This window comes from Gadus chalcogrammus, chromosome 6 (genome assembly GCF_026213295.1).
Source record: "Gadus chalcogrammus isolate NIFS_2021 chromosome 6, NIFS_Gcha_1.0, whole genome shotgun sequence".
NCBI classification, from domain to species: Eukaryota; Metazoa; Chordata; class Actinopteri; order Gadiformes; family Gadidae; genus Gadus; species Gadus chalcogrammus.
The window spans coordinates 13,008,680-13,031,215 of NC_079417.1; the positions used below are offsets into that span (position 1 = coordinate 13,008,680).

The 22,536-nt window shown below is 46.8% G+C and overlaps 1 protein-coding gene across 1 annotated transcript; it reads right to left on the reverse strand.

Moving 5' to 3' along the window:
- Position 1: 1 nt before the first annotated feature.
- atxn2 (ataxin 2) lies at positions 2-21,677 on the reverse strand. Its single transcript, XM_056593247.1, has 26 exons — positions 20,805-21,677; positions 19,305-19,338; positions 18,860-18,919; positions 18,238-18,309; positions 17,544-17,694; positions 16,702-16,716; positions 14,505-14,629; positions 14,290-14,381; positions 12,869-13,057; positions 12,332-12,504; positions 11,742-11,990; positions 10,393-10,569; positions 9,907-10,086; positions 9,658-9,765; positions 9,470-9,540; positions 8,712-9,052; positions 8,554-8,617; positions 8,310-8,453; positions 6,745-6,762; positions 5,863-5,935; positions 5,483-5,676; positions 4,754-4,880; positions 4,154-4,339; positions 3,391-3,602; positions 298-472; positions 2-88 (listed from the first exon to the last, which is right to left on the reverse strand). Exons 1-26 carry the CDS (start codon positions 20,909-20,911, stop codon positions 60-62), a joined length of 3,366 nt encoding a protein of 1,121 aa, XP_056449222.1. The 5' UTR covers positions 20,912-21,677; the 3' UTR covers positions 2-59.
- Between the last annotated feature and the right edge of the window lie 859 nt (positions 21,678-22,536).

Genomic DNA, 22,536 nt, shown 5'->3' on the forward strand with positions numbered 1-22,536 from the left:
GCTTCTTCTGGGTAACAAGTGCGAGGCCGAGGGTCCTTCAGCTCACCAGCGCCCCCTGTCTACAACTGCTGCTGGTGATGAGCCTGCACTGCAGGGAGCACACAGGGAAACCAAACGCATTAGGGTTCAGCTTTAGTGACGCCACATGTAGAACGTACACAAAGACCTGCAACTTCTAGGTGCATTGATGAGCACCGAAAATAAAAAACCTAGTCATGATATCGCACAGTCAATAGATGTATTTATCTAAACCAACACATTCCTCTCTCCCCCAGGGGAGTGGACCCAGGAGCCAACCTTGTGGGTGTGCCAGGTAGGAGAAGTGCGTGGTGGAGGAGACGGGGATGGGGTTCAGGGCGTTCTGGGGCATCTGGGGCTGGGGCCCCCCTGGGCCCTGCGTGGCCATCAGCATCATGGGGGGGTGGCCGGGCGCGCCGTGGTGGGACTGCACCATGCCCGACTGCATATGAGCCTGGGGGACAAAGAGCAGGCTGTCTGTTAGACGGGGTGGCTGAGAGGGGCAGCGTTTGTTTGCAAGTGAGGGAGAAAGAGAGGGAGGCAGAGAGGAAGCAGAGAGGGAGACAGAGAGGGAGACAGAGAGGAAGCAGAGAGAGAGAGAGACAGAGAGACAGACAGAGAGAGAGGAAGCAGAGAGGGAGACAGAGGAAGCAGAGAGAGACAGAGAGAGAGACAGACAGAGAGAGAGAGAGAGAGAAAGAGAGAGACAGAGAGGAAGCAGAGACAGAGAGAGAGACAGAGAGAGAGACGGGGGGAGAGAGAGACAGAGAGACACAGAAAGAGAGAGAGAGAGAGAGAGAGAGAGAGAGGAAGCAGAGTCAGACCGAGAGAGAGACAGAGAGAGAGACAGAGAGGAAGCAGAGACGGAGAGAGAGACGGGGGGGAGAGGGAGCAGAGGGTGAGACAGAGGGGGGAGAGAGAGACATTTATTTTCTTTGCTTTAGCGTATGGCGAGACGAGGAGCTGATGTTTATGCATGTAGCAGACTTGTCAGAGCAGCGGCACCAGAGTAGCTTAGCTTGGGGCACTGTGGATGTAGAGCAGCCATAAGAGCAGCACTCGCAACCAGACAAAATGGCGCCCTCTGGCAATCCATGTATTAATACAGCTCCATTTCTGAAAGCCATGAAAAACAATTACAAAATAAAATAGTGCAGAGGATATGTACAGAGAAAGACAGAGGGGGGTAATAATACCCGATAATAAATAATGGTACCCAAGGACACTACGTGTGCGCAGGAAGGAGAACTGAAGGAACTCCAATCAACGGGACATGGCTAGAGGCACTTTATTGGCTGGGAGCTGACTGGTGGTGTGTGCGTGTGTTTGCGTATTATTATTATTTTTTTAATAAATAAGTAAAGGTTTCTTATTTTTTTCTTTTAAGTTACATAATGGTCGGTTGAGATGTGGGATCCAATCCCCATGGCCATCATTGTTTCATCAATAACTGTTGCGGGCGCCTAAAATGCAGGGCTCCAGAGTGCAACCAAAATATTTAAGGGTGAGACTAATATTTTTTATAGGTTGCACTGTTGCACCTATCGCTGCCCGGGTGAAAAAATACATTTCCTTCGCAATCGCATCATCTCTCTGTGTTCTCCTGTAATCAAACTCACACTCATGGTTAGGGATGGGGATCGAAACCCGGTTCTATCAAGGCCCCGGTTCCACTTTTTTCAAAACTCGAAAATCATTAACGCTTGGGCTTTTTTTGTCCCGTAGGTTCTGTAACGTAATGTTGTGTCTCTTAAGTCGCGTCACAGCATTTAAATCAAATCCATCCAATCACTACAGCGCGTCCACCAATGTTTTGAATGGAATTGTAAGCAAACAGGTATTACAGGTAAAACTAGTGAGGTCTGGCAGTTAACTTTGCTCGCGGGGATAGCTGAATGGGCGAAAAGGGGCGAAAATCATTTTCTGTAAAGGGGGGAACACAACCTCAATGGCCAAGCACATTAGCATTGTGCATCAAATACAGGCCAAATGCAGTACCTTCGACTGTCTCCGAGTTGAGAACACTCTGTCTCCTCCTTCTCCTGTCGCACCACAGACGGGCACGTCTTAATCATCCACTCAAACTACGAGCGGTAATCGCACACACAGAAATTTTACACAATTATTATTATTATTTTATTTTTTTAGGCTCAAAACAAAGAAGCAGTAGCCTGACTGCTATGTTCAAGGCAGTATGTTTGTATGTTCATCGTTTAATTGCACTATAGGCATTTTTTTTGTATCGTCCTGTTTCGATCAGTATATGCCAATGTTGTTATCAATAACAAAACCATTTGCACAAGGCAAGCCGATGCACTTCTCCATGTTGATAAGAGCATTAAAATGAGAAAAATTAACGGGACAAAGAAATCAAGGGATATTTAGCATAGAAAGAACATTTGCAGTTAATCGCGATTGCTCGCGTTTAACTGAGTTAACTATGACATTAATGCGATTAAATATTTTAATCGCATGACAGCACTACTAAAAAAACGCTTTGTATTTCCACCAATTAATAGAAAAGTATCAATAGTGGTATCGATAAAGACTTGGAGCGTTAAGGAGTACCGAAAATGGTATCGACATCAATAAATATTAATGATCCCCATCCCTACTCATGGTAGGATCATATCGTGGTCTAAACCAATAACAGAAGAGTTCTTTGCCTCTGATTGGCTCTGGTCCTGTTCACTGCTTGTGTTTTTGTTTTTTTCTTGTTTTTTTTTTATAAATTGCAAATGACCTGAGTAACTGAAATAGATAAACGAAACAAAAGAGGGGGAAAATTAAGCGAGGTAAAAACATAGAATGTTTTTACATTCAAAAGAACTAGGCCTACTGTTCCAACCTGCCCTACTAATGAGAGTAGTTATTCAGAGAGTTTGAATTACCCGTACAAGCACTTTTATTTGGAAATGTTTTATTTTGCTTAATTTTTTAGTTTGAAATGTTCCATTTCAGCTCAATGAAAAACATTTATCTACACCTCATGCTGCGTTCCAGGGACTTTTTAGTCCGTGAGTTACAAGCTGGAACAGGGAGTGAATTTTGTCTGCCGTTCCAGGGCCTTTTCACAGGTAGAAGGTTGTGAAAAACACGGGTTACGGGTTGCCTGGAACGCACCACTATTCTTGTTCAAAAATCATTCACATTATATGAAAGTTATGGAGAGCGTGAAAAGGTGACCTTATGGCGTTAAAGGCGACGCAATGAAAAATTTGGTGCACCTACATTTTGTGCTGGTGCACCTAAAAAAATAAGTTAGGAGCACCAGTGCAACCAACTCATAAAATTAGTCTGGAGCACTGAAATGACAAACAGTTGTGATTTGGTTAGAACTGGTAAGCCAGGGTGATGGAGGCTGAGACTCACCTGTTGGACGTGCGCCATGTGGTTGGGGTTGTAGCCGTGCGGCACCTGCTGAGGGTGGAGGTACAACGTCTGCTGGCCGGTGGGGAAGGTGGCCTGGGGCGACTGGGGGTTAGGGCCCTGGTTCATCGCCGGGTTGCTGGGGGCCAGCGGCGAGTACATCTGCTGCTGGGGGGCCTGGTTGGCCATGTGGAGAGCCTGGGCCGCCGCCGCCGCTGGGAAACACACGCGCACACGAGAACACGCACACACACGGAAAGAAAGCATGCATAAGAACAACTGCTCGGCAAGCCTCTTCGTACGGAGATTCAAAACAACGCACAACGAAGAGCCTCCATTCTGCCGGACTCCCAGAAGGCCGAGAGCCACGGGAGACAGTCGATAGGCGTGACTCGTGTTTAGAAATGTAAAGCGGTCCGTCTGTAGGTCCCAGTAAAGGCCTCAGCACACCAAAGCTCAGAGCAGAGCGCAAATGGAAGCCGAACTTCCTCGTGTCCTCGTCTTCCCACGGAAGGCGTGTGAAATCCCGCACGCTTTCGCTCATCTAGGCCAGTTAAATGGATCCGCTCAACAAGAAGGTCGTAACAGGCTAGAGGAGCCTGCGGCAGCTCGGCCTGCGGCGGGGAAGTGTTGATTGATTAGCGCGGGGGTGGGCCGAGAGCGGGCTTGGTTGACGACTGCGCTCTGGGCGTGAGCTTTGGTGCGTTGGGGGCGGTGCGAGGAGCTACGTGAGGCGCCCGGGGCTCGGGGCGGAGCTCGGAGTCACCTGCTGCCGCCTGCTGGTGCTGCGAGTGCTGGACGGGGCTGGCGGCCTGGTGGCTGGGGGGCCCTCCGTGTTGCCCGCCCTGCGGGCCCTGGCCCGTGGGCGTGGCCGAGGGCTGAGGGTGCTGAGGGTGGGGGTGGAGGGTGGCATTGGGGTGGGGGTACTGCTGGGGCATGGGCCCTGGCGACACTGGAACACAGGCACGTGCACGCACGCACACACACACACACAAACCACAGAGCGGAGAACGTCAGCGCCGGAACCCCAGGCACCTGAGGCCCGCGAGCGGCTCTAGGCGGCGCGCGGCTAGCCTGGTGACCGCGGCGACCGGAGCCACACAGGAACGGGTGAAACCCCATCAGCTACCCACCCCTCACTGCCGCTTCGTGCAGCGCCCGACACACACACACACACACACACACACACACACACACACACACACACACACACACACACACACACACACACACACACACACACACACACACACACACACACACACACACACACACACACACACACACACACACACAAGGTGGGGACCGGATGGCTCGACTCGCCCAGCACAGGGAGTTATCATTGGGGGGGGGGGGGTAGACCTACCATACATGGTGTGTGTCTGCTCAGCGTACTGCGTGGTGGAGGACGACACCATGCCGGGCTGGCCGTGGGTGGGCGGAGCCATCATCCTGGCGCTGCCCTGCATCACCGGGTTGAACACATGCTGAGCCTAGCGGGGGGGGGGGGGGGGGGCAAAGGACGGACGGACGGTTACAGGGACCCCTGACTCAGCCTTCAATTGCAATCAGGCTCGGTCATGGTGGAGGGGGGGGGGGGGGGGGGGGGCGCTGCCTGTTCGCATGGAAACGCCCCCTTCAACTCAGTTTAAATAAACCGAGGGCAAGTCTATCGTATCGACGCCAAGTCAGCAGGGGACAGGGTAAATCAGCCAATCAGAGATGAGGCGTGCAATAGCATGGGTTTAACCTATAGAGGGAGTCTACAGCTTCAGTCCGACAGCTGGGCAGCCCTCAGGCTGTGATGTCTTATATTGACATGTCACATAAACATTGTCTTAACCTTAATCCTTTAATACATATTCTTCTTCATAATTGAGTATAACTTTTACTTTTGCAGATAATTGGATTGGATGTGTATATGATTGGATACGTTTATTTGTCAGTAATACTATAACCCTGTGATACACTTATTGCTTTCTACTATGATCCTTTGTAAACCCTCCTACAGCACTACGCCCACAGACGGTGGTCGGCGATGCCTCGTCCTGGGGATCCAGGGAGCCCTGAGCCCTGAGCCACGGCGGCGGCTCACCTGGGCCTGGTAGTGGGGCATCTGCTGCACCAGGGGCTGGCTGGCAAACTGCTGCGGGCTGCAGGTGAAGTACTGCGCAGAGTAGGCGGGGTTCTGCGCTACGAGGGGCGGTGCCGCCGCCGTGACCGGGTGCATCATGTTGGGCGTGCCGGGAGGGTGGTGCTGGTCTGACCTCTGCTGGGGCATGTTGGGTACTGGAGACAACGGTGGGACGTGGGGCAGGGAGGGAAAGCATTTAGTGGTAGCGGTGGTTTCATCTCACCTCCACATGAACGCAACGGAAAGTGAAGAAGCGTTTTCGGCAGCGTCTCAGCTCTTTAGGCGTATACGTCCCGAGTGTGGAGATGAAACGTTGACCTGAATGATGGGGCTGTGCTCACCTTTACCTGGTCTGTAAGGTTTGGACTGGCTGACCGCCATGTGGGGCATCTGGATGTGGTACATGGCCGGAGACTGGAGTGGTGGAGAAGGAGAGAGGGACAGGAGGGGTGAGACACAGGACACCCGTGGACAGAGTCCTCCCCACTCATTCCCACTGTCACTCAGCTCATTCTGCCCTCCTGATTCAAACACAAACAGGAGGGAGTGTGCCCGGGCCATTCACAGGGAGATGGCCGGGTTTGTTTTGAATCGAGGACTGCGGGGGAGGATATGGCGCTCACACTCGGCTCGCCGTGCGGTCCCTGACACCCAACATACACACAGAACTACAACACCGGGGGGGGGTTGTGCGTGTGCGAGTGCCGACACATACCCACACATCCCAGCATGCCTTTTTGGGGCCACGGTTTGAGAGTAGAAGTCTAATCCCTTACCTTGGGTTTCATGCAATTTCACTCCTCCTCCTGCTGAGTCTATCTCGGGAAAGCTACACCGCTGTTTGAGATGCACTCTGTCTTTTGACACTATCACCCGAATACAACGCGTGTCAACTCCCTGTCTCAAGTGTGCCATGCATCGGTGGTAAGCCATCCCACTTCGCTGCTCATCAGCGACTGCATCCGTTACGATGACAGGGTGACAGCGGAACACTACGGTAATGGTGCCCCCGGTAGCTAGGATGCAGATGAAAAGGACCCCCCCGTGAAAAAAAAAAGAAAAAAAAAAAAGATTGTTTGAAGGAACTGCAGAAGGAAGTTGGCAAGCCAACCTCCGACGGGCATTACTTCGCAGGGCAAGCAAAAAAAATGTCAATGTGGATTTGTGTGGAGGAAGAAAAAAAAGAAAAAGATATAATAGAAATCTTAGAAAATGTCACAAACCTTCCAGATTATGCTTTTCTAATGGAGAGAGACAGAGAGAAGATTGAGAGGAGAGAGGGAGTGAGGAAGAGAGGGAGAAGGGGGGGAAAAAAGAACCAGTCTTTAGTTTGACACCCATGTTGCTCATTTGGTCTTGACTGATGTTGGATCATCAAGTGTTCCTTAAAGCCACTGGCAGCACAACCAGATATTGACGCTCACAAGCTGTGGGTTATCTGCATCGGTGGAGCCGTAGGCTGAGGCTTCAGCCGGCTGTTGGCTCGAAAGACGAATCTGCTTAATGGGCAGTTTTTTTTTAAAATGGACGGATTATCAACTGTTAAAACGAACACGCCTACAGCAGCCTTCTAAAGAAAGTCGACCGTTTTTAATTTTTCCATTGATCGATTAACTCGCAGCGCTTTTCTTTGACGGCTCGCGGGGTCGGGGTGAGGACGTAGGGAGGTTGGTCAGAGGCCCGTGACCACCAGTGAAACACCAGGATGTGTTCCTCGCGTTTGGCCACTCCATGACCGCAGCCCTGGTTCAGTTGTATTTCATCTCAATCCTTTATTATTAAATGATGATTACCTTTTTGATCTGATTATTGTCATGCTTTTTCCAAACGGTGAATTGTGACGAAATGTTTTTCTCACTACGAGTTAGGGTAAACAGAACACTATAAAAATATCATCCTGCCATGGCTTACTCAGGGAGTGTTCCCTTTTTGCTGGGGACGTATATTCACGGCGGTGCTGTGGAGTTAAGGGGAAAAGGACAATATGTATATTGTGTGCATGTGTGCGCGTGTCAGATGAAAGAACAGCATGAAAAGAAGCAGCATCTCCTGTGCATTAAAAAAATGATGGAAGGAAAACAGCTAAAAACAAAACAACGCATGCAGGTGTGTTGGGGACATCGAGTAAACAAAGTAATGATCAAACCAAGGGAAGCGCCATTCTCCTGGGTGGAAACAAACAAGGACAGAAGATGGACGCACAGAGAGGAAAACGATGGGTGAGGTTTCAAACGTGTGGAGTATGGGAGACAGAGGGATTAGGGGAAAGAGACTATTGTGGAAGCATGCTGAAAGACGTGGCGTTGATAGAGTGGGAGTATGGTCTTGGTTATAATTGCATTCATATCAATATATTGCGTGTAGAGAGTTTTAAACACTGATTCGAAGGATCCAACGGGCGTTAAGTTTAAGTTAAAAGATAAACCTGAGCTTTCTTCCAGCGTACTCCATATTTGGGGACTTTGGTTCTTTATACACTTTATTCCTTTTTAGTTGTTAATGTTTGACTTGCAGGCATCAGTGCTAGTGTTTTTTACTCAACTACGCAAGCGATACAAACAGTTTGATTAGGACTTTGGGCGGGAGCCATGGTTCCGACCGCATACTTAATCGTTTTTTCCCGTAGAGTTTCTCGTTCTCGGTGCTTTACGCCACGGCGACAAATCCCTGATCCGCGGGCGAGGGCCGTGATTATCCCTCATCTGAGGATCTGTCGTCGCACGACTACAAACGAGGCTTGGATCTGCCCACGGGGGTCTCTTTGTCCCAGGCGTCTGCTGCCTCTCACCTGCACTCCAGGGCTGACGGGCGTGAGCGGGTACATCTGGGGGAAGCAGACCTGGCTGTACACCGCAGGGGGCTGCTGCACCACGATGGAGGGGCTGGGCTGGCCCTGCGGCCGTGGGGGCGTGGGGGTGTTGGCGGGCTTGGGCTGGAAGGGAAGCGAGACACGTGCTGAGTACGCTTCACATGTGTGGGGACGGTTAATGCCATTGATTCCCCTCAAACGCCCGTGCCCCCCTTTGACTGACCTGGGCGTTGAACCGAGGCTTGAACTCGTGGGCGTTGGGGTTCAAAGTGGACTTCTTCACCTGCCTGCATTGGGGAAGAAAAAAAAAAATGTAGACAACTCTAGCAGCGCTCCCTCCGCTTCCACTCAGGGCTCGCCCCTCCTCTCCTTCCCACTCACTCGTGCACCGCCTCCTTCTTCTCCTCCCGGCCCTCGGCCTTGGTGAAGGTGGAGGGGGAGGTGGTCTGGACCCCCTGCGAGGTCACGTCCGGCCCTGGCCTCTTCTGGTCGGCCCCGGCGGGGGAGGAGGAGGCGGCGGCGGCGGCGGCAGACACGGCGGGGCTGCCCGGCTTACCGGCTGAGGCGGGAGGGCCCTGGGCAGAGCCGGGGCCCGCGGCCGCCCCCTCGTCACCGCCGCCCTCCTGGCCCAGAGCGGAGGCCTTGTCTAGGGGGGGGTCCTTGGGCTTGTCCCCGGGTTTCATCTGGTCGAACGCAGGTTCGGCGTTAGAGCTGGACTGCAACTGGACATGGCAGAGAGAGAGAGAGAGAGAGAGAGAGAGAGAGAGAGAGAGAGAGAGAGAGAGAGAGAGAGAGAGAGAGAGAGAGAGAGAGAGAGAGAGGAGAGAGAGAGAGAGAGAGAGAGAGAGAGAGAGAGAGAGAGAGAGAGAGAGAGAGAGGAGAGAGAGGAGAGAGAGGAGAGAGAGAGAGAGAGAGAGAGAGAGAGAGAGAGAGAGAATCAGCATTTGGGGGAGGCTACATCAGATTGCTGATGAAAACGGGAGACTGTGTACAAGTTGTGTTGTAGTAGCTGGAACCGGCCTGCTTTCATGTCCCACTCAGCATGGGATCGGTACATGGGAGTGTCACAGCACTATTGGTATCTCAACATGGCTGGCCATTTTACTTTAGAAGAAGAAAGAAAACTCTGTTCAACTTACCCTAAAGTCTACGCTAAATTTCTTTAAATTGTCTATTTGTTTTCTGTGGTCTTGAGCCATGGAAGGTGGTCCTGCAGGAGAATAAGAGAGGAGACAAGGATTGTGGTTCAGCGTGATTCAACTCGTCAACAAGTCCAATGTCACCGAATCAGATGAAATGCATACAGCGACTGCACGGTTGAGTTCACCTTTACACACAGCTCTAGTTATACTAGGGGTGCTGTCAAGGGGCTTGATGTTCTCCTTATTCGCCGTGGGCGACGTCTGTCTCGTCTCCTGGACCCGGCTCTCTTTCCCTTGAAGAATGCAGAGCGCAGCGCGAGTGAGTGAGTGAGTGAGTGAGTGACGAGTCCTGCCTCTAAAAGCAGTGAACAAACTACCTCACACAAGTAGTGAGGGGGAGAAAGGCAACAGGGGAGGTAGAGCGAGGGTCTCACCTTCTGCAGCGGGACCGGCCCCCGTGCCAGGGGTGGGGGTGGCAGCGGCAGGAGAGGACGCCACCGGTGGGGGGGCGGACGCCTCCATTGGAGCTGCACCTGCCTGGGCTGCGGCCACGGAGGCGGGGCCTGGGGAGGCTCCGCCCATGTTGTTCTGACGGGGGGAGCGAGGTCTGTGGACTGCGGGGAGCACGGGGGTAGAAGGATGGGGTTGAACAGAAGCTACCAATTCGTAAAAAAAAGCTAAGTACTTCCTTTAAAGTACTTGGCAAGTAAAAGCATTTATGGTTTGGATCCAAATACTTTTGAGACTGCAAGCTTTCTTTATTTATCGAACAGATTTATAAAATATTAGCAAACAGCAGTTATTTCAGATGCGGCTCATTTATTTGTTCTGCTAATTAAAAAGTATAATATAATATAATGAAAGGGCTTTAAAACAAACGGAAAAGAAAATGGGTAAAACCCATAACCCATGTGCCTTACCTCCACTGACCACAGAGGACCACGTTCCGCCAGAGGAGCTACTCCTAGACTGCTGGGTGACGGGAACCTCTCCAGGGGCATTGTGGGACATGAAGTCCACTCCTGCACTGGTCCGGCAAGGGGGTACTCTGTGGGCGCGGGGAGTCCGCTGGGACTTTGGAGACATCCTTGGTGGACCTGAAGATGGAGAGGAAACCAAAAATACAAACGTTAAACAAAATAAGATTTTAAAAAGCGGACTAATTACCCCAACGGACTGATATCGCAAAGCTACAGTCTTCTCTGTCCCTGCGCCACCTTCTGGCAGATATCTAACAAATCCAGTCACAGCCTCTGGGATTTAGGGCTTTTATAACTGTAGGAGCCGGTGCTCTACCCGTCTGACGCGCACACACACACACACACACACACACACACACACACACACACACACACACACACACACACACACACACACACACACACACACACACACACACACACACACACACACACACACACACACACACACACACACAAGGAAGCAGTGGGTGACCCCGTGTGATGCCACAGCACACTGCACACACAGCAACCGAAGGTGAATGAAGCAAACAAGCAAAACGGGAAACGAAAAAGATGCGGAAGTGGTTGAAGAAGAACAAAATAAGCCATTGGACAATGGGTGGGAGCCAGGAGATAAAAGTGTGGCAGAAATACGGACCTCTTCACAGGTCACATGACAAAGCTAATGAGATTTAAAGACGACATGTTAACGGTCTATAAAACATCTGAACTAATCACCCCGGTTGTGCTTCAGCGGGTCGGGTGTGAATGGTTGAAACAAAGAGGTGCAGCTGCAGACCGATTCATTCTCCATCCATGCATAGCCTTGCATATTGTGCGAGGCGCTCAGTAGATTTGGGATAAACGTTTCGGCACCAATGTGTCGTAGAGCAAACGATCGCTTAACGTTGCGCCACAATACGTGATCGGGTGATAAAATGTCCAGCCACTGTGGACCTGTAGTAAGACTGTGGCATCACCTCCGCTAGACAGAAGGCTCTGCAAAAACTGGGTGACACTCTCATGCAAAGTGAAACAGCCTTATGCACCGACAAAAAGATCTGCTTCTCACTACCAATTGTCACGCGACAGGGAAGCGGCTAAACTGCTCTTAGGTCAGTTGTTTTGTTGCTCCACTGTTTTGTTGCTCCACAGTATATCTGGGCCAAAACATGTTTCAACAAGGTGTGTCACAACCCTGCGTTTAAGACACCGTCGCTTTCATTTTGCTCATTCTGCTCCAACATCAATGCATGTGCCTTGAGCTAGTGTTTTTGCCCGGGACTACTCCCCACTGCAGTGGGTACCTTCCGAAGACATGCGTTTGGGCAGAGTGGAGCCTGGCGGCGCCAGCCCATGATGGGCCGAGGAAGATGAGGAGGAAGGATAGGAGGGGTAAGAGGAATGGGAGGAAGGTCTGGAAGGTCGGGAGGGGGGTCTGGAAGGAGGCCTGGTGGGCGTGGCGGCCCGGGGAGGCAGGGAGGATGCACCAGACTGGTAACGAGAGGGGGGGCGGGAGGAAGGAGATGGACAGGGCGAGGGCCAATGGGATGGACCTAAAAAGAGGGATGGACAAATGATAAAGGATAATTGAAAGGAGAGAGGAACCAATTATTGACGACCATACATCTCACTAACACAATGGAAGAGGAGGATGGATAAATGGAGAGAAGCAAGGCAGCAACAAAATTGACAAAACAATTTATAAAAATAAAAGCTATTCTACGATTAGTGACAGCAGTGGTTGCTCAATGGTAAATGATTACAACAAGTGTGCAGATGTCTTTAAACCAATGACACTCTGTGTCAAAACCTAAACTAAATGCATTGCCTTATTTGGAAGGACGGTTGGGTTGCATTTTTTGTCAATACTGATCAACTCCACATCCATCCATACCTCCGTTGACCACACGCTGATCCGCCCCAGCGCTGGGGCTGTAGTCGTGGGCTCCCGGGCGAGGCGGCGGGGGTCCGGCGGAGCTCTGGACCAGGCGTGGGGAGTTCTGACGCCCCGCGCCCCAAGACAAAGCCTCTCTGTTCCTCTGGCCAGGGGGAATGTACTTGTTCTCTCTAAGCGAGCACACGGATGGCCACGGCCGTCACCAGGCAAAGGTGCAAGACACACGCGTTAACAGTTCTGTCAGTATAAATTCTCGTCAATATAGCGTTTGGCACACTGATGTTGAAAGTATGCGTTACGGAAATGTGCAAGTGAATTTGCACTTTTTCTAGTGCTGAAAGTGAAAAGAAGGGTATATTCTGTCCATAACAAAAGCACGCATGCCAAAAAATATAATAAGCTTTTTTTATTTACACATTTCCGCACCAAGTGCACATGTCTGTATATATAAGCTGTATATATTATATGTTGAGGCCGCGGTGCGTGCGTGTGCGGCGGTGCGGTGGGGGGGCGAGCGTGCGGGCCCTGCTTCACCTGCTGAGCGCGTGCGCCTCCCGCTCCCCGCGCATCACCGCCGTGTACTTGTCCTCCTCGGACCGCTCGTCGTTCTCCAGCGCCACGCGGGCCTTGTACGTGGAGCTGGCCTCGATCTCGTCCGCCAGCTGGGCCGCGCGCGCCTCCCGCTTCAGGAACTCCTCCGAGTTGTCCCGCTCCAGGGGAACCCTGGGGGTGGGGGGGGAGAGAGCAGCCGAGCCTCAATAGGGAGGCCAAGGTGCTGCTCCGATAAGGTGGGAGCTAAAGTAGTCCCTCCAGCTACCCGCTGCCGGCTTTAGCCTGGACTTAGGTTTTACTTTTCTTGATAAAAATAGGCAGTTTTTCGTGTTTTTTTTTTTTTAAATGAACATCAATGTCATCCCAGATTGATTAAAAACCTACAAAAATGAGCAATACACACAATACATGAACAATATACATAAACAGGGGTATATCGTCAGTGGTTTAATAGTCGATTTACCAAGCATTACATTTCCTTTCCAATACATTCATTTTATGACATTTGCTTCTATTTTAGGACACTGCAATTAATTAGCTCCGTTAGTACTGATGCAAAACAGAAGAGACGATTTTCTGTATCTGCTACTTGAGAAGTGTTCCCAAAAATGAACGTTCAACACAAAACACACAAACACACTCTTTTTTCAAGAGCATAGCAGCAGTCGCTCTCCACAAGCAGCTCTTCTCTGTCTGCCTCAACGTCGTTTTCAAGCCCAGCTGGTCCTACCAAAGCTGATAGTTCTCCACGCACACCCAGGAGCATGATTCAAAGCACATTACTGTTGTTTCCAGGTGGCAATACTTGGCATAACAAGTTAAGATAGATACCGTGATTTATTTAGAGAACCCAACTGTTTGGATACACACAAGCTCCAGTGTATCTAAGACTCAATTCACCGGAGTCAAATATGCTCCTGCCTCTACGATTCAGTGGTTAAATGAGGCAGGGTTTAGTTTAATGAGGCAGGGTTTAGTTTAATGAGCTGGTTCTCTCATATTGGGCTGCTATGAACTATTGAATGAGGTACTCTTTTTTGTTGCGTTAATATTGGTATTGAATAATTGTCAAATAGTTGGCAGGTAAAATCTGAATACTTATACAAGTTTGGTAAATATTTCAAATGAATGAAAAGATTCATAAGTGAAGCAAAATCCATGTTTCTCACCAAACTAAGTATGTGCACCACCAATTTAATGTTTACGTGAAATAACATGCAAACATACATCATTCATACATAATTTAACCGTTACAATCTTAAAAGGGGGTACTCTGTTAAAAAAAGTTTGAGAACCACTGAAGAGAACAAGCTGTCGCCACTCCTTAAAAAGCTGAATCGTGGCAAAAGACAAACAAAGCTTTCAAAACCCACGACATGCACGAAGTGAGAGGGACGGCTCACGTGTATGTGGAGAGGCTGCTGTCGTACGTGGACAGCACGCCATACTTCTCTTCGTTGTATTTGAACATGTCATTGGGATCCCAGCCGTTGGACTAAAGAAGGCGAAAAACAAAGAGGCATATCCCGTGAGCTCTCTTTCCTTAGCATGTAAAAGAAAATAAAACATGTAGAATGCTATAAAATGTTACATCGCTCCGAGTGCGTGCGTGTCTTACTACATCCGTGTCCAGTGACTCCAGACTGCCGGAGGTGTGTGTCTCCCCTCCGTCCCAAGGTTCCAGATCTTTCTCCTTGTGCTCCCCGTTCACACGACCGCTCACCGCGGCGTCTGTAAAGTTGTCTATGGTGCACACACATACAAAGTTATCCATACGCTCCTGTGGAAGCAGTATGTATGTTTGTGGGCACTATCACTACGTTTATAGCAAGGCTCAGTGAGTCAGTTCTGAAGTGCCTCAGCATTGGTCTTTTAGGAAGCCGAATGCCTATAAAAACACTGGATTAATTGCCTGAACCGGCCAAGGTATTACTGAAGGAAATTAGACATATTATGGCCTCGTAAATACAGCCCTACCCACTACTAGCCCTGATCACTGTTTTGATTGTTTTTTTGTTTTGTTTTGTCTTGTTTTTGTTTTATTTATTTCTTATTGCTTATGTTTATTTATTTATTTATTTATTTATTTTTTCCACAATGTCTTGTTTTTTTTAAATATGTATGATGACTATATGCTCTGTAAGGTGACCTTGGGTGTTTTGAAAGGCGCCTCTAAATTAAATGTATTATTATTATTATTATTACTATGCCCGTCAAGGAAAAATTGACTTCTTCCAGCGGAGAGCAGAAACCACTTTATTGTATTTTTTAACCGTTGTTAGAGGTGAGAGATGGGTTTTAAAAAAATAAATAAATTGGTTTCAACCATTCAATATTCTAGCTTCCATGTCGCTAACATCCAAATTATAACCTGTATGAAGTTATACTAATTTGGCCTCTTGTTAACTCTCACATTCTTATGTTCCTACTTTGGGAATAGTTTAATTAAGCCTGGCCAATCAGGGAGGAGGGGGGGGGGGGAATCAAATGTATTTGCAAGGAAATCTAATCTCAGTGAACCCAGGTCTGATCTCATTCCAGCACTGGCACAGATGGGCCGTGTGCATAAAGCATTCCAGGCCCCTGGGCAGATAATATTCAGCTTTCCCACTAGTCCCCCCTGTTCAACCTTCTGCCATTAAGTGGAAGGGAGAAGGCTTGATCCATCACACACATGAGCAGCACTGCAAGGTGGGCTCACAGGGCCTGACCATGTCAAGCTCATAGGTTGGAATCGTGTATTCACACAGAATTGTTGTTGTGAGTAACAAATTAGGCAAATCAGCAGACAAGCCAAATCAAAGATGGCGCTTCTTCGGTGGGAGTAAGCAAGCATGCATTACAGTGAGCTCTTATACATTCCACATTTAAACCAAAACAATGCAATTGGAAGACATTGCTTTGAAACTGGAATTGACTGAGAGAAAAGGCGCATCATCTTTAAATCAGTTATCACTGTCCAAACCAGGAGGGAGTTAGAGAGACAAGGACATATTAGAGGAGATAAACCGGAACAGGACATTCAAATCAGCAACAAAGGAAAAAATAAACGGAAGGATTAAAGGCAAGCTCAAACAGTGCGTATTTATGAGGAGTTCATACCCAGCCTTGTGTCAGCTCATGCAGGTGAAAATACAGCCAGGTAACAGTGCCACATATGTTTGTTTCAGAATATGGAAGAATAATGACCCAATACATGCATCTTTTTTTGTATCACTGCTTGAATAGCAGCAGAGCTCCTAGGAATCTCCATCATACCCAACATGAAGCTTAAAGTGGCAATCTCAAAGATCTCCAAATATTCATATTACGGTCAGTTAAGTCACCATCTACTGCCAATTGATGCAGCGCCATGGTGATTGAGCATCTCGACTACAGATTGAAGCTCTTGCATTAGGTTTCACAAGCGGGCAGTTAGTGGCGCGTTTTCCACCCCCACAGAGAGGGTATGTTGGAGCTACCTCACCTGCCTCGCTCTTCAAGACACTTGTGTGTGTTGCTCAGATTTTCCGCCATAGTTGGCGCAAAAGAGAACAAATTGGAGATCTTTGTGATTGCCCCTTTAAATAGGCTACAGTAAAGTCAAAGGAAGATCCCATGAAATTGATCGAAACATAGCATCAGAACTTGTATCCATGCATGCCTCAATCCAAACACAAGTGCCTTTTTCCCCAATCATATGTTGTTAAATGTTAATAATTATATTGTGAGGAGCTAAGGGTTGTTCACAAGTCTTGAAATGCATTTCCGTCTTTAAACAAAAAAGGTGCATGTGAATTATAGGAATGTACAATGACAGTAAACAGATATATTACCTGCATCTGATGAGACTAAACCAAGGGAGAAGAGAAACAGAAATAGGGTAAGAAAGAGTGTCAGAGAGCAGACACTCTACCGCACAGTACACAGTACCGCACCAACTCAGATGAGGATTTACCCTCATCTGAGTGGATTGATCAGTTATCACTGACTAATCTATCTAAACATTCCAGGTATACAATACTGCACATCTTACTGAATGAGGTCCTCAGTCTGAATCTCTCATAGACATTGATGAATGCCGTGTTCTATATACTGTATTTGAAATAGGATTAAAAATGTATACACTCCAAATAGACTTCTGAACCTGAAATATCTTAGTTGAGAAACCTGCTCACGTCGTAAAACAATACACAATTCGTCACTTGATGGTGAGACAACTGATCGCATCATTACATTTCTGGATGGTTTAATCTTTGATACATGCAGTGTGCCTAGTCACATTGGTGGCTCCTTGTCACGTCCATCCTACATAGACCAGCGTATTTCAAGTGAGAAGCTGTGCAAATCCAGATGAATTCTATGAAGGAGGCTCATTCAGTCTTTATTGAGTGCCCCTGCTGTGCCAGGGAGACCTTTGCACCGATCAATAATTCACATTACCTTTCAATGGCTGACAACTCTAACCAGACGCGATATAACCGACTGCTCGCACTCTTTGACAGCAATGGTTGTAAATACAGACTAAACTACATCAATTTACACAGATAATTATTCAGTTTTGCATTTGTTTTGTTGCATTATATAATAACGAGACAAACTATCAATGTATGCGAATGTGGCGAACAGATGCTGAAAACAAGTAGAGCAGGAGCCATCCTGTTTTCATCCTTTATACCTTTCCGTGCAAAATTGGGGTCCACATCTTTGAAGGTCACCACCACCACATCGGAGGCCTTGAATATAATGCTTTCCACAATATCTTCCTTCCGTGGACCCCCGGCTGGCTCGGGACTCTTTCTGTGGGCCGCGTCCAACACCAAGTCACACTAACGGGCAAAGGACCATCGAAAAGGTTATGTTGTTCTTTCCTCACAAATGTATTAATAATGAACGAGAAAGCATATCAGGTCAGTCCCTTCACAACACCTCATTAAGGTAATAACCGGATATGAATGATAGATGAAATATAAATTAAAATGTTTAAAAGCTGTTATAGATATTAATGAAGTACCATGAAACTGCATCAAAGCCAAGCTTTGCAATTACAGCTACTCTGAACGTCATATTCTGAGGCTAGGTTAAGTTTTTGTACAAACTGCCACCTAAAAGGGGAGGCATTGGGAAAATAAATCCCCATAAAAGGAAGAATGGAGGGACCACATACCTCCTTTCCTTAAAAGGAAATATGCAGAGAGTAACCTTTATATAATCCACCTTAGAGGTGAAGCTGCATACAAGTGCTGCCTAGGCATGATCTTCCCTGATTAGCTTCCACTACTGCCGTTATTTCACTGGAAAATTAAAGTAAAGCACTGCATACGTTAGGGCCGAGAAACGGCCCTAACGAAGGAATTTCAAGTCATCCTTACCTCTGGACCGTAAGTCTTAAACACTCCTTCATAAACGGCTCCGTTCTTCACCTTCAGCTCACACTTGGTCCCCTGTGAGAACAAGATTACATTCATATCACAACAGTAGGACACCACGACGACGATTGGCTCCAATATCAAACCACGCGCCAAGTCCAAACGATCTACAAAGCTGTTCTCCGGAGACTAAGATCAAATCTTTGATCGTATATCTGCTTTGTTTTCGCAAACAGCTGTTTTCTAGCAATTACACAGCTTTTGTTTACTGCGGCGCAGAGAACCGCTCCGAAAGGACAGCATGTGGGGCATGACAAGCTGTTTGACAGACTGCATGACATGCTGCGGTAGGAGATTCATTTACACTAAGCATAAGGCGGATGCAAACACGGGCGTCTCTGCAGTGTGCAGGATACTCTCTTTGACTCATAGTGGATATGCCAATTGACCGATGCATTTACCCCAAGTGTGTTACAACACCATGAGTGCATTGATTCTTAGCATGCATGTCTCCCCCACCCATAGTGGGAATCTAACTACCATTAGGAGCTAGACAGTACCATAACTACAACTAGCTCAGCATAACGGATACAACTAAATTATCCAACAAATGCAGTAAACATACCACCACTGATGTCAACACGTGGACCATCCTCATGTTTGCATACACACCATTGAAGACAACCTCAAGAGAAAAGAAAATTCTATAGTTAAGGTTTAATTGTGTAACTGGGTTATAATTAAGAAAACGCCCAAGATAGAAATGTATATACATAGGCTAAATGTCCCTGTGTATTGTTTACACATTCATCTGGGTATAGTAAAATGTACTGTGTTTATTTTTCTGTCTTGGTATATTCAGTGTGGTCAACACATTGTTTACTCCAACACAGATTTATCAGGGAGACCGGTCAATTCAGACTATTTCAACCAGTTTGTAGACATGTTCTTGACTTCACTAGACTTGTTCTGAACAACGCAGTATGCAGGAACGAGGCCCAATACTGAAAAGCTTTGTGTTAAAGTAACCTCAAGCCCATCAAGAAATATCTAGTAAGTAAATTACTTACTGCTGCAGAAGGTCCTTTGCCACTGTGCCTTCCTCTGAAATAGAATGGGAAATGCTTTTTAGATTGATTGGCAATTGAAAAATAAAATAAAAAAGGTTAAAAGTATTTCACATTCTATGATATTTGGACAATATGCTTTAATAAGATAGTCATTGCTCTTAAAAAAAATCAAACAAAAAAGTGGGAGCAATATGGGAGCAGAAGTCCTGTGTATGAGTCATCTTTGAATCAAGAAATGAAATGAAATTTATAAAAAAGGATAAAAATTAAAAGAATCATCAAAGATCTATTTTAATTTCTGAACTACATTTGAAAAGGGAAAGCATCCCTCGTGAAAGATGGTTTCATTCAGACATAGCAAGTACAACTGGATACTGACGATAATGTTGCTCTTGGAAGAAAATAAACGTAACCTCGATCTTTAACTATGTCCTGAGATGCACCTTGTACAGCCGCTGGAAGGGCCGATTTGAGTCAATGAACGCTATTCGCAGTTCCAGCGAATACACTTAATGCCTAATAACGGAATAACTTCATAACAATTCCGATGAACCATCATTAACATCATGATGGAATACAGAAGAATAAAAGACAACCCATCGTTTCTATCACGATTGAACCCCCTCGACATATTGAGCATGATTCTGTTGGAAGACTACGCAATTAATGCGAACTACTGTCGGGGACCAATAAAATGAAGGCTATTCGGAACACGCCAATGCCACGCACTCGCAATATGTGTGCATAGCCTGTAGATTTGTAGTATTGGTTAAAAATGACACATGCATAAATGTAATACCTCAAGGACACTTTCTCACATATAGACCAACGGCAACGTCAAGGTTGAAAGCCATCTGCTGGTTTATCCTCTCTTCTACCCCATAGCCACCCCCGCCCATTTATTTCATGCATGCGCCTACACATTTTACATCAAATTCTTGGCGAGTCAATGCCACGTTGTGGCGATATATAGCTACGTGCCTGTCCCTATTAAAACCAGTTGTGTTTCGTTGCAAATCGGCGATCATCATGTTGGCGCCGCACCAACCCCAAATGAGCATGATATAGAAGCACGGACTGTCAATCGGCTAATTAGCTGGCTATCAAGCCATGCACTTCGTGCAGGGCAACGTGAGGTTGAAGTAACCATTAATAAATAAAGGAACCACCCAAATGCTACAACCTCACACCAAAGGCACAATCGTACAGGGAATGCAAGACAACATACATGGGGTGATGTCAACAGGCGTGGATCTTTTAAAGTACATTAATGAGGCATCATCTGGTCGAAGTTGCAGCAGGCCAAGCTAACAGCAACGCTAGGTGGCCAACACATACCAAGGCCCAAATACGTTCTCATTCATATACATAGTTTTCCCCAACGTTACAAACTGTCCCCATTTAAAACGTGTGCCGTTCCCAGCCATTGTAGTAATTTGGGAATACGTTGCATTTGCATCACAGTCTCTCTAATTACGCACATGCATTTTTTTCACTGACCTGCCCAAATTGTGTCGGCCCCCGCCGCTTCCTCCGGCACTAGAAGCGGTGGCACCGCCGATGCTGCCACCGCCGGGCTTGCGATTTCCACCGGCCTTCATTGACATGGTGATCCCATAAACGACAACGTTTGCAGTGTTATCTAATGGTTCAAAACGACCAGCTCCACGCTGCAGTTCGGCGGCGATGTGACAGCGTCCACCTGCGTGACAGCTCGCTAACAGTCTAATGGTAGCTAGCTAGCAAGCTAATGTCAACCTGCTTATCTACCTTGGCTTCTTGAGAACGATGCTAACAAGCTAGCTCTCTAATAAGGGCTAACTAAATTAGCAATATGTACAATCTCTATTAAAAGGGGAAACGGAATCCTTAAAAAAGGATAGCGAGTGCCAATTACTCGTCGGAAAGTAAAGTGTGTTTCGCACCCCTTGTCAATTTGTAATGTTAACGCAATAATATTTTTCTGATTATCTCAAAATCGGGTTTACAGCTATCTCGGGTTCTCTCCGTTGCTAACAGCGAAAAGACCAAAACAGTCTGAAAGGAGACAAAAAGCCGCGGAAGGATATATGACAGGCGTAATAATACATCTTCAACGAAACATTCCTATAATGTAAATTGACACTCAAAACACTGTTTATACTTGTAATAATGATTACATTTAGCATCAACTGAGATAATGGAAAAGTACATTTAGACCTATTTGTAACATATAACAGAGACATACTACATGGCACTATTTACAGGAAGTACACTAAATGTCGGCGGCTGTATCGTAGCATCCACGTGAGCCGGCGAACACACTGACAGAGAGTCGCACGTTGCCGTAGTGATTGTGTGTGAATGTGTCAAATCTGGTGTCCAATATTTTACAGTTAAAACACACAAAAAACGGGTTTGATTTGACAAACAATAAGTACTTAAAATTTCTAATTAGGTGACAAGTGCATCAAAGGTGGAAGTGTGTTAATCACTAAATACCCAATGGCATACAATTATGCAACTGTTGAGAACCGATAATGTAGAGTTTGAATACCCAAAGTATAAATAATAATAGAAGGAAAATCAGCAAAAAACACAGATGACGCTTGAAACCTACAAATCGAATTACTTCGATACTGCTGATATTTAGCACACGTATGATTTTATTAAGATGAAAACATAAAGCAATGGTGAGTAGGCCATATTTAAGCCTAATAGCAGTTCGTATAATGCATATGTTTTTATAGGAGAGTTTGCGAGAAGCCTAGCATTGGAATGTCTAAAGTACGCCATGGAGTTTATTTACAACGACTCCACAATGTGGAAGTTTTGTTTTTAACATGCTTCAAATGTAAGCATTTCAACTCTTTGACATCACATAATAGATATGGTCCTATGTTCCAAAATAACATAATTTGTCATCTAAATTCTTCAAAAAATGTTATACTAAACAACATATTTTATATTTATCAGCCTTATCAGCAGACTGTGACGTAAGGTTTACAGCTACAACAACGACATTATTGATTATTGAATGTAATGGTGAAGTCTTTGTATCTATTGTTATTATAATTAGTAGTAATAGTAGTAGTAGTTCAGTTGTATATTATTATTATCATTATTATGCATTTCCAAAGATGTACGCATTGACCCATCTTTGTTTAACTCTTATGAATGTGCCCAGTAGTTGTTTAAATTATTCCGTTTGGAGGTGAGCTCACAGGGTGAGATCATGGATGAGATCAGTGAG

Excerpts from the sequence above, each read along its gene's own strand:
- atxn2 (XM_056593247.1), bottom strand. The coding sequence starts at position 20,911 with ATGTCAATGAAGGCCGGTGGAAATCGCAAGCCCGGCGGTGGCAGCATC. Across the intron at positions 9,541-9,657 it reads AACTAGAGCTGTGTGTAAAG|GACCACCTTCCATGGCTCAA; the intron begins GTGAACTCAACC and ends ATTCTCCTGCAG. Across the intron at positions 8,454-8,553 it reads AGCCTCGGTTCAACGCCCAG|CCCAAGCCCGCCAACACCCC; the intron begins GTCAGTCAAAGG and ends CTTCCCTTCCAG.